General features: G+C 38.6%; 1 protein-coding gene across 5 annotated transcripts in view; it reads left to right on the forward strand.

Annotated features, from left to right (window-relative positions):
- col12a1a (collagen, type XII, alpha 1a) overlaps nt 1-11,919 on the forward strand; it is a 101,713-nt gene extending 89,794 nt beyond the window's left edge. For 2 of the 5 annotated variants that reach the window (XM_056255874.1, XM_056255875.1), the window contains exons 55-64: nt 704-757; nt 1,270-1,323; nt 1,542-1,595; nt 2,786-2,857; nt 3,051-3,086; nt 4,269-4,335; nt 4,428-4,610; nt 5,011-5,088; nt 9,005-9,175; nt 11,503-11,919. In XM_056255874.1, coding sequence (XP_056111849.1) covers nt 704-757; nt 1,270-1,323; nt 1,542-1,595; nt 2,786-2,857; nt 3,051-3,086; nt 4,269-4,335; nt 4,428-4,610; nt 5,011-5,088; nt 9,005-9,175; nt 11,503-11,648 — 915 coding nt within the window. In that variant the 3' untranslated portion in view covers nt 11,649-11,919. Of the gene's footprint in view, nt 1-703; nt 758-1,269; nt 1,324-1,541; nt 1,596-2,785; nt 2,858-3,050; nt 3,087-4,268; nt 4,336-4,427; nt 4,611-5,010; nt 5,089-9,004; nt 9,176-10,670; nt 10,797-11,502 lie in introns of those variants that run through there. The other 3 variants (XM_056255877.1, XM_056255878.1, XM_056255876.1) reach the window with 2 other exon arrangements.
- The last annotated feature ends 497 nt before the right edge of the window (nt 11,920-12,416 follow it).

Raw genomic sequence — 12,416 nt, forward strand, 5'->3', positions numbered from 1 at the left:
CTTCACAGTCTTATAGTTCGTCTTGGTTCGACATTTCAGTCAGTAACATTAGGCGGTTTTGATTTATATGCTGTTTAATGTTGGTGATTGCGTTATTTTACATGTGCGTCTGCTTACATATGCTATCGCTAGTTTCTGCTTCTTCTTCTCCTGTGTTTTGATCGGTAGATTCAGTACTCTTTCAGAAGATGCGTAATAGCGCCCCCTACCGTATAACAGTGAAAACACGGAAATCCAGAAAATGAGGTCAATGGAAAGAGTTCCTAGGATCTTTCTTAAGCCTGAAACAGTGTTATTGTTACCTTTGAGAAAATGTTTCTAAAATAAAAATAAGCCAATAACTTATTTTTATACATTGATTTGAATTAAGAGGAAGATGCAGGTTAATTTGTTTAAAACTAGCTAATTTTTATGCATCACATTTACATTCTGTTTTTATGTTATGTCATACTTCTGCTTAAGCGACACCAATTTCTACTCTATTCATGGAAAGTGTTTTCTGTTTCTCTTCCTTGTGACCTTAAAACCTGTCTGGCTACAGTACTGTATAGCACGAGTCTAATTTATGACTAAAGGCTTCGGACCCATTTATTAAACTGCTCACTCTGTCATCCACATACAGCCGAGTTGTAAATTCCTTTCAATGTCATGTAACAGAGGAATGAATGAGTGTGAACTCTTGCTTCATTTCTTCTGTTTTCAGGGCCGGCCCGGACCTAAGGGAGACGCCGGTGACTCCGGTTTACCTGGACAGCGAGTAAGTGCTTTTTACTTTGAGCTGTTTTTAAGCGGCTTGTGAAATCTAGTAAATTGTGGTGTTCTTCAAAGGTTTCATTTGATAAATCAGATAAATGGCTTTATGATTGGATCAATGCTTAAGCTCAGATAATTATACCACACTTAACTTTACCTATTAAAGCACTGAACCATTGGCAGGCACAACGCAAGTGCTCTTAAAGCACATCGCTTAACGAAACAGAGCGGAACGATTGCGAACACCTTCATCATAACGTCATTTTATTTTTGACTTCCAAAAGAAATACACAGACAGAAACACAAACGTCTGTTCTTATTCCTGTACAGGATGAAGGCATTACTTTGCAAGAAGTTTATTTGTACATACCTTCCTTCTCTTCCATGGAAAGGTTGAGTTTAGTCATATCCTGACAATATTTGAAATTGCTCAGGTTTGATCCGCGAACAGCTCCATCGTTGTTTGAAACAACCACTGTATGATGAATGACACTAAGTGTTTTTCCTTCTTCCAAGGGCCCCGTTGGCGCTCCAGGTCCACTCGGCCCTGTTGGACCTTCTGGTGCAAGGGTAGGAAGTTTTTGGCGTGCACCTTGAACTGGTTTGAAAGTGCATGTTTTCAGTCTCGTTCTCTTGTCGGACCGAGTTAGTCGGTTGTGTTAGGCCCATCTCAGGGGTGTGTTTAAACCTCTCCCAGAGGTAAATCATCTCCAAGATTGAACAAATCTTTGCTGATTCTATTAGCTCTGCATCTTGTACAGTTCATGATGACATGTGTTTTTGTTCAGGGTCCGCCAGGAAATGAAGGCCCATCTGGACCAAGAGGTCCATCGGGACCAATGGTATGTAATGTGGAAGCTTTTGAATATCTGAAGATTGAGAGACTGTCATGTAGCCTGAGAAGTCAGCTGAAGTATCTGCCATACAGCGCATGCATCGAATGACCCGTTCTTCCTTTTGTGAACTTCAATACTGTGATCTACAAGGACAGTGTATGAATTCCAATGTAGCACAAAACAAATTGAACCGTTTATTGGTCATCATTAAAATAAGAAATTTTGTAATATAATGCAAAGACATTTACACTTTTAATATGGCTTAAATGTCCAACTACACTGGAGATGGAAATTTGGTGTAGAAACAATTTTCACTCAGAAATTGTTAGGAAATTTCACAAAAAATGACAAGGAAACAGCAAGTAACAATGAATTAAATGTGAAGTATTGAAGTGGAAAGACTGAAGTAGTATTTTCTTGTAAAATGTTCTCCAATAATCTTTGTTTTATTCACAAAAATATTTTTTTTTACGCTAATATTTTAAGGTGACATTGGGGACATTACATTTTATATTCAACAATAATATCGATCTGTCTGCATTGACACCATTACATGAGAACTGAACTGAGCTGGGCGATGACATCCCGGTTTACTCCAGAGTGGCTACACTGTATATATATATATATATATATATATATATATATATATATATATATATATATATATATATATATATATATAAAAATTAACTAAATTAATAACTTTTTTACAACAAAAATTAAACATCACTGAACTTACTTAAGCTGGACTGTGACGCTATTTTCTTCTGGAAACAAACTTTGTTGCATTATTTTCCTGTTATCTCTGTAAAGCTGCTTTGAAACAATCTGTATTGTAAAAAGCGCTATATAAATAAACGTGACTTGACTTGACATAGTTGCATGTCTTACTGTAGTAATAACAGTACATTTTGCATAATTACAATCAATTGACACTTAACCTTAACCCCGTACATGTAGTTTATATATTAATATTATGTTATTACATTATAACAATGTCATCTTAAAATAAAGTGTCCGTTTTGGAGCCACTTTCCCAGATCTCATGTCTAAGTCATGCACACGGTTTATTTAAGGTCAACTTGATGCTGGTTCTCTGTGTTAGTGATTGTGAATCTAACATTAGTTGGTATTGTGAGTTCAGGCTGTTTATCAGAAACTGAGTCATTCTTACTGACTGAGATCCATTTTTTTAGGGACAACCGGGATCACCTGGAATGCCAGGAATCACAGGAAAATCCGGAAAATCTGGAGACACTGGCCTCCCTGTATGTACATGTTCAAATGACACATATTAATTCTCATTTACTTGTTTTAAAGTTATTTATATCAATTCAATAATCAAAATATAACATATATGATGAATATATGTGCCAGGGAATATAACCAAACCTATGGTCACTAGCTACAGATCTGATCTGAGTGATTTCTGACTCATCTTTTCTCATCTGTCAATCACAGGGAGCTGTTGGCATGAAAGGAGAGAAGGGTGAAAGGGTAGGTCTCACTTTAACACACTTCATCACACGAGTGCCTTTTAAGTACATTTAAAATATACTAACTCTAAGTGCAATACTGAATAACACACTAAAATTACATTTATAATCAAGTGCTTTAATATGTTACACACTAAAAAATGCTGGGTTGTTTCAACCCAAATTTGGGTCAAATATGGACAAACCCAAATGTTGGGTTAAAAATGTAATTAAAAGATTTACTGTTGAAAGTGAAAGTTGAAGTTGGGTTAAAATTTTAAATTACATTTTTAACCCAACATTTGGGTTTGTCCATATTTGACCCAAATTTGGGTTAAAACAACCCAGCATCGTTTAGAGTGTTCACACTTGTGGTTCGGTTCACTTGGTTCCTTTGATCCGGACCAAAAACAACAACAACAACAACAACATTTAGTCCTGGTCTGCTTAGTGTTCACATTGGTATTTTTAACACTGAACCTAAAGATACCAAACCTAAAGTCACAGGGATATGTTCACAACCTGATTAGTCAGCTTTTTATGTATATTTCGCATCTGAAGTCACCGAACATCCAAAACAATGCTGTGTTCAGGGCTAAATTGTATGTGCGTAGCCACTTATAATGATATTTTGACCAGCTGAGAACTCGTATAAAATGACCAGCTTATAAAATGTGTAAAGGAGTCAAAACAGCGGCAGGAATCCTTCCGTCACACACACACACACACACAGATCTGCTGCGAGGAGACGCGGTTATACTGCCTGTACCGAGCTATGATGGGCAACTATGACAAGAAAAAACAGCTATGCTTGAGCATTCTGTCCTTTTTAGGGTCACATCTTTACAGCGTCTCGTTCCCGCTCGTTCTCGCCACCAGGGTTCAGATGGCAGCCTTCACACTTATGCAAAAGAACCACACTAACAGAGCAATCGCACCAGGGTTTATTTTATTCGAACCTAACATGCCAAGTTTGAACACACCCTTAGGTGTAATGTTATATTATCTGCAAATACAGTTTATTAAAAATCTACTTTTTAAGATTTGAAGTACACCACAAATGCACATGTAAGACGCTTCTTTTTCGCAAACGAGGGAACTCATTAACGTTGCCGCCGGAAAAATGCTTTTGCATGAGCAAACACACCTCACATTTTCTTCCGAAAATGTAAAAATCACGTTTGCTCTGTTTTCTGTTTTCCAGGGAGATACTGCGTCACAGAATATGATGCGCTCAGTAGCAAGACAAGTTTGCGAACAACTAGTCAGCAGTAAGCCGCCTCTGCCTCTGCCTCTGCCTCTGCCATGAGTTTGCCAATGGGTTTGTTCGTGTTAAAAATGAAAATGTTTGATTTGCTTATAGGACAAATGAGCAGAATTGATAATATGCTGAACCAGATCCCCAGTAACTACAGGAGCAATAGCCCCGGTCCTTCCGGTCCTCCAGGCCCACCTGGCAACCAGGGAGCCCGTGGAGAGCCAGGGCAGTCCGGACCCAACGGGTTCCCAGGAAACCAAGGTCTTCCAGGGTCTCCAGGAGAAAGAGGTATGCACACACTTGATGACAAAGTAAAGCATTCAGACTTTGGCTTGGTGGATAAAACATTGACTTGCACTGAAAGAGACCAGACTATCATAGAGACTTAAAGCTGGGAAGCCACAAACCTCTTTACACCACCCTAGCATTGTGGTGCCAAGGTTTGCACACGGTTGACATTATCTCCAAAAGTGTTAATAGTTTTGTTGTGCAAAGTAGATCATTGAATTGTAATCATTTTTCCCCACCTAAAATTAGCCAAAAAAATCTGTGATGCACATGATTGTAATAGATTGTCTACCATTTTTCCTGAAAATCATCCAGATGTATAGACTTGGTGATTGACGTTACTGCCAATCAGTCACATATGGTATACATTTTTTTAATGCGTTTACCCATAACATCCTAGGATTGCCGGGAGAGAAGGGCGAACGAGGAAGTCCAGGCATTGGCACTCGAGGACAGAGAGGATTACCTGGACCTCCTGGTATGTCTTCGTGCAACCTAACGCCACCTCACTTTAACCGCTCCATTTCACTGCTAATCATATCCAGAGTTTGTGCACACACTTGTCTTTTTCAAGGCTTTCAGCCTATCCAAAACCTCCTGATTAATGGAACCAATTCTAATGATCGTTAACATGTATTTAACAACTGTGATTTTCTACGTTGGGTAATTTCCATATCACAATGTTTATCGTTCTGAGAGTATTTAGGCATGACAGATGAACTTGATGATGAATCATTACCAAATGAATGGTCTGTTACGCAACTGATGGTATTAGTTTTTCCAGACGATCAAGAACAACTTTTTTCCTCTGGATTGTTTGGATAGGTTGGCTCAAAAGTGTGTGCTAACCCCTCATCAAACTGTGTTGTGGCAGTTGGGATTAAGAGAACCGTAAGAGTTTGAAAAGGAAGTCAGCAGAAGTGTTTGCCTCAATAGGCCTGTAGCAACATTCAGACAAATCATTTTTGAGTCTCAGATATAAAAATAATTTGGGTATTTCTCTGTCCTGTGCTGTTGATGTGTGCCTCTTTAAGGATTATAGGTAGAATTGAGAATCAGGGGCTGGATTCAAGTGGAGAAATTTCTTAGGAACATTCTTACAAACTTCGAACTGTCATTGGTCCCTGGCGATGATGTAATAGGTGGGTGTGGCTCTGAGGCTCCGCCTTCTTTGACATGGAATTGTTCTCCGGTTAATTTCTTCTGTTCGGTCCATCAAGGTCAGATGTCTGTGAGTAAAAACATGACAACACTGGAGAACCGCTTTATAGTAGAAATTGAAGAAGTAAAAGAGACTTTTTTTCATGTTCAATTCTGTAAAGCTGCTTACTTTTAAACAATTTATTGTATAAAGTGCTATATAAATAGACGTGACTTGACTGGAATGCTGAATTGCAGAGCTGCTGCAAACACATCACTATGATCAGATGCTTTCTTTACTGCTGTTTTCACACCGCTGTTATTTTTATATTGTGTTTACTGTGTTATTGAGAGGAAAACTGCAGCTCATATTTACATATTCATCTGAAGGATGTTTTCCGCAAACATCTTTTTACCCCCAAGCGAAGAACGAAGTATATCGGGGCATTAAGAAGTTTTTTTTTGTTAACAAGAAAACAACATTTTAGTGTTATCTGATTGTTTGGTGGTTCTTGCTGAAGACTTGCGCTTTGTGTATTTGAAATAGTTAATTTTAAAGTCAGCATGAAACAGAAGTTGTGATAGTGTTTTCTTCCCTATTATGACGTATATCCATGTGAAACGGCTTCTGGAACAAGAACAAATGTAGGGCGGGACTTGATTTTGTCCATGGGGAATTGATGGGATGGTGGTGGTTTGCTATTGGTGGATCTCATGTGAGTGACAGGTAGCTTCGTCCTCTGCACATGAATTAAAAAAGCGATAATGACGTGTACGTAAATATCATTTACAATAAATTCAGCAATATTACATAAAAATAAGAATTGTCAATTTTTATTTTAAGCAGCCTGTCTTAAGTCTATTGGCAAGAATGTTATTCTTAAGAATGTTTTGTGAAGTTCTCTTTCCATTTAAACAAATACAAAATACCTTGTGACATTCGGATCCATTAACAGTTCTGGAACATCTGTGTTCCTCACGCGATGTGGACAAAACACTGCATTAAATGCAAATTAAAGCACCAGAGCCGCTGTCATGGCAATCTGCACGCTTATTTCCCGTTAGCTTATTTTTGTGAATCAATAGTCAAAATGATTCGTAATTACTAAATAATCTCATAATCTGACTGGTAGTGAATTCAATAAGAATTGTTGTCTAAACACTGGCCATTCTTTCTTGCTCAAAATGACTTAAAGAAGGGTTAACAGAACCATTAAGTGAAATCAGAATCGGGTACATCCTCTTATGATTAGCATTCCTAGATCCCACAGCGTGGCCCGATTTACAGTGCCATGTCTTTTCTTCTGAAGTTTATTTCTTTATACAATACAGATTTTTTCAAAGCAGCCTCACCAAAATAAAGAGGAAAATAACAAGTGTCAATGTTGCAAAAGTTCATCAATTGTGAAACAAATTCAATGTAGCTATAAGCATCTCTACAGAAGAAAATAGTGTCATTAATCAGCTCAATTTAGTTCAATGTTGATTTTATATAGTTTGGTAACAGTGTAAATGTTGCAAAGATCAGTCAGGAAACCACTTCAAAAGCTGCTCTACAAAGACAATAGTGTCGTTGGTTACACTTTATTTCAGTGGTCCACTTTATACATTCTACGGTAACACTTTACAATAAGGTTAATGTATTAACTAACATGAACTAACAATGAGTAACACATTACAGTATTTGTTAATCACTTTGTTAATGTTAGTTAATACAAATCCAGCTGTTCATTGTTAGTTCACGGTGCATTAACTACTGTTAACAACTTTTGATTTTAATAACATTAGTTAATGTTGAAATTAATATGAACTAAGATTAACAAATGCTGAAGAAGTATTGTTCATTCTTAGTTCATGTTAACTAAGGCAGTTAACTAATGTTAACTAATGAACCTTATCAGGGCTGTAGTACTCGGACTCGAGACCGTTTTTCTATGGTCTCGGACTTGTCTCGGACTCAGAGGTATTCGGACTCACAGGTATTCGGACTCGGTCTTGACTCGGACTCAAACCTTTTTGGAATCGCTCTTGTCTTGGACTCTAACCTCTTTGGACTTGGTCTTGACTTGGACTCGACTAGTCCTGGTCTTGGACTCGACAAAGGTGGTCTTGACTACAGCCCTAAACCTTATTGTAAAGTGTTACCTATTCTAATAACTATAGGTCATTTTGCAACTACATGCCACTTAACTCATTCATTTGCAACTACATGTCAACCAGGTCTTATTAGAGTATTAGACTGTTAGGTTCGGGTTAGTAGAATAAGTTGACATGTACATGATATTAAACAGACAGTCTATTAATACTCTAGTTGACATGTTGGTGCAAACTTACTTATAGTTAGTAGAACGTCCAAAGTGGGCTATCAAAATAACTCGTTATCCAGTTTAATGCGTTCTCATCCGATAGTGTCATTGAACTCAAATTGATAATATTTCTGAATATTACAGAATATTAATTGTCTTTTAAAGGCCTTGACTGTTACGGGCCCATGCAGAAGTTGTCTCAGAAGTTATAACAATAATAATCAGCAACCTAATAAACACGAAAGCCTGGAAATAATTCTATTTTCAGTAAACAAGGCGCTTCCGTTAACATACGAAGCAAAGTTGGCCAAAATGGTAGTTTCCATGCTGAGCTACGATCAGAAGAGCACAGTAATCCAGTTATTAATAGAGGGAATTTGTACAGACAAGTTTTGAGCTCAGTCACTCTCGATACAGTCATCCCAGCGCAACACAAAGGGCCTGAATGAATTATCGGCTCCATGGTAACTCCAACAACACTCTGTTCAACAACTTTCTCCAGGGGGGACACGTCCAATTGCTATCCAGCATTCGCAAGAGCGAGCCTCTCGCAGAAAACTGTAAAGAAGTGGAAACAATGCCAAGAGCTCTCTGTGAATGAAATACACAGCCGTCATATACGTACAGTAGGAGGAAGCTTGCGGTGACTCACTGTTTGTAGTTTGACTTGTGTTTTCTGTGGAGGCTTTATTGGCAACACATGTGCTGACATCAGAGTGCACAAGAGCGAGAGTCGAGGGACAGCATTCCAGTTCGGTTTATACCGTCTAGACAGAAAAGGGTTTGAGGGGGGGACCTTGCCCCTTCTTCCTTTTAATTAAGCAGTCAAAATATTTAAATTACAGTGCTTGAAATCAGTTTTCCCCTCCCACATCCAGAGAAAACCTAAAGGCGAAAACTAAAGGACGCTTTCTTACACCTCCTCTGCCTGTTTTCTTTTTTTTCCAGGGCCACCAGGGCAGTCTCAGACCGGGCCCCCTGGTCCCTCAGGCTCAGCTGGGCCCCGTGGCCCACCGGGGCGGCAGGGTGGGTCTGGAGTCAGAGGACCGCCTGGACCTCCAGGATACTGCGACTCCTCCCAGTGTGTCGGCATGCCTTACAACGGACAAGGTTACCCAGGTACGGTTACAGGACGGTTGATTGAAAAGCTCTGTTCCCAAACCTAGTGAGCTCTCGACAAAGGGTTTACCTTCTAAAGCCACATCTGAATGAACATCTGAACCAACACTCTTCATAGGCAACGACACAAATAGCAATGCTTCCATTGAAATTTAGAATTAGCACGTGGCAACACTGTGACACTCTAATTAATAAGCATTATAATTAAGGTTTATAAATTTACTTTTTTACACCGGCCAATTTGGCTACTACATTTTTAAGTTACCGGTCATTCAGAACTTCTACAAGCCAAAAAAAGAAAGAAATTTCAGATTAACAACTACGTCACAGTTTATATTATAAAATTTGGATTTCATACATTCATTTCGTATTCAAACAAAATACTGTAATCTAACCATCTCCTCACTTCCTCTTTCATCCTCTTCACCAAAAATATGTTTTAGGTGGACAGATCGATACAGTTCACAGAACTAAATTTAGGATGTTGGAATTTAACAATGTCTTTTCTGTTAACCAAGTGCTTTTTACAAGCGTGCCGTTATTTGTTGCGCAGTGATGTGTGTGTGTTCAAGTAAGCCAGATATGAGCAGATTCTGCACAATACGCTGTAGTTTATATATCATGATGACTCACGAGTTGAGTATTTGCGCTAAATCTGCACAGATTTGGCTTACATGAACTTCCTCAGCAAAGTGAGTATTAAACATAATAAGTAACCTAACACGCCAAATTTGCTAGTCATTTGACAGCGTTAGCCGCCACAGTTGATTTTTACCCGCATTTGGCGAGTTGATTTCAAACCCTGATTATAATACAAAGCACACGCAAATATTTGGGCAAAACAGTAAACACAAACCAATTTTTTTTTTGTTAGAATTACTTTTCATTTTGCTGAAATATAGGGTAAGATGGGAGATATCGCCCTTACGAACAATGTGCAAACTGTAATATATTTAGATATAATTAAACGTCACCGCTTCAGTCGATGATTTTGAAATTACTTTTAAAGAATAGCGAAGATGTCTGAAATGTACGTCTAACTCATGGAATTATTGAACATAACCCCATGAATTACAATAATTGAAAAATAATAACACTAGTAACAACATGCCACTTCTGTCCCATCTTACCCCAAGGGTCTACTTTTATCTTTTCACTTAAAAAAACAACAATATTTTTGACCTCACAAATCTAAAATCACGAATGTGTCCACAAACAGACACAAAAAACATTGTTGTTCAACATAATCCATTGTCACAGATTGCCATTTTGTTGATGTTCATATTCAGATGAAATGACACAATTAATAAGAGCATTAGATGTCCTTTACAATGCTGTCTATCTAGGCAGCTCACTGTGGTTTGGAACAGAGCGACTAATGATATGATTGCCGTGTGTTTGCTTAACAATATAGCTGATCTATCAAGAACGGCATGTTTACACTTGAAGGTAGTCGTTGTGCCACTGAACTAACCCAATCTTTAACCCGTTTCAGGTTTTGCGTAGTATGCTATCTAGACTGCCTGATCCCTTACCTGACGTTAGCACTCGCTCGTGAGCTAATAAGGATAACCACCATGGATATGATTGCTGAATATTTGCTGGCCAACTATAAAACAAACACAAAAACAAACAATCAAACCAAAGAAAGGACTGGACTGCCACTAACACCAGCTGAGCGCTACTATATGATACTGGAGCCAGTGATGGTTACGTACCCGTGGCCTGTTTGCATCTAGAGCAGCAAGAAACAGCTTGGTTTTGCTGAGGACGCATGTGAAACTACTAACATTGAGCGTTTATGTTAACAGTGTTCAACAGTGGTTGCTCTTTATGAGGGGGAAATGACTGTAAATAAACTCATTGTGCCTTGTAAATGTTAAATCGATGACACAGTGGGTTAACAGCAGTCATCAAGCTTGCACCTGATAACTTGCTTCTCGCTGATCGCTGACGTTTCATTTTTCCACCTTCCATGATACGTGTAGGCAACGCTCCGTGTGTGCCGTTAGCGTATGCAACCATGAAGTTTTCGGTATCGGGTTTTTTTGTATTGTGATTTATAGAAATTTGTGCGATACCTCAACAGAGATCAGCAACTTTTTACACAAATGCATTCTTTTTATACATGTATGTTTGAGTAGTTCTAGTTCTAGTCTAGGAGGAAAAATCCAACGCAAAGTTGTGGACGACTGCCGAATGGATTTAGTATTTGGTTCAAATTTGTATCGTTATTATTATTAACACTATGTATAAATGAAGAGTTGAAATGACATGTTGGAACCCAAAAGCACATGCTCAGCTGGCCAAATAATATTTCCAAGCAGGCCCCTACCAGCCAGACCCTGAAACCTACGTAGTCCCCATTCCAGCCCAGCCGTCGGAAGATATCGACACACAGTCGCCAGGTTTACGAAACCAGCGTGGAAAAAGATCGCTATCAAGACAGGAAGCTGAAAGAATAGAAACATAAAGGGAAAGTGTGTCTTCTGTACTGTCAAAAACTGCATTTCAACCCTGATCATTTAACACAGTCAAGTGGAGAGGCGGATATTCAACTCTCATTTCCTCGTGTGCTTGCCGACGGTTCCACAATGTGTCTTTGCTTGTAACATAACTGCATTTTGTATTTGTTCAGTAATATGTCCTATAAACACTATGAACTGATTCCTTGCACATTTGAAAGTTTGCGAAGTGTATACGTGCAGTGCAATCTGTTGTTGTTCTCTCTCTCTCTCTCTCTCTCTCTCTCTCTCTCTCTCTCTCTCTCTCTCTCTCTCTCTCTCTCTCTCTCTCTCTTCTCTCTCTCTCTCTCTCTCTCTCTCTCTCTCTCTCTCTCTCTCTCTCTCTCTCTCTCTCTCTCTCTCTCTCTCTCTCTCTCTCTCTCTCTCTCTCTCTCTCTCTCTCTCTCTCTCTCAAGGTTCAACATCCCCTTGATTCTTAGACCTGGCTTTTGTTTTGTTATCCTAAACCGAATATTTATCTGTTGTATACCAACTCGCTCCAAAAGAGGAATTGCATGCCTGTGTTGTATATTTAGTAAGGACGTTTACAATCAGAGTATAGTTGTTTTTCCCAGTGATATCAGTTGAAATGCAGTTGGAATTTGTTGCAAGTCTCTGGACATAGAATAGCTTTTATCATGTCTGAATTGCACATTGTGAATTCCACAGCCTTATTTTCTTATTTATTTCTGAATCAGAAGAGGCATTTTTCAATAAAACTACTGAAAATGTTTAAT

The sequence above is a fragment of the Rhinichthys klamathensis genome, unplaced genomic scaffold, assembly GCF_029890125.1.
Source record: "Rhinichthys klamathensis goyatoka isolate OS25496 unplaced genomic scaffold, OSU_Roscu_1.1 h1tg000123l_1, whole genome shotgun sequence".
NCBI lineage: Eukaryota > Metazoa > Chordata > Actinopteri > Cypriniformes > Leuciscidae > Rhinichthys > Rhinichthys klamathensis.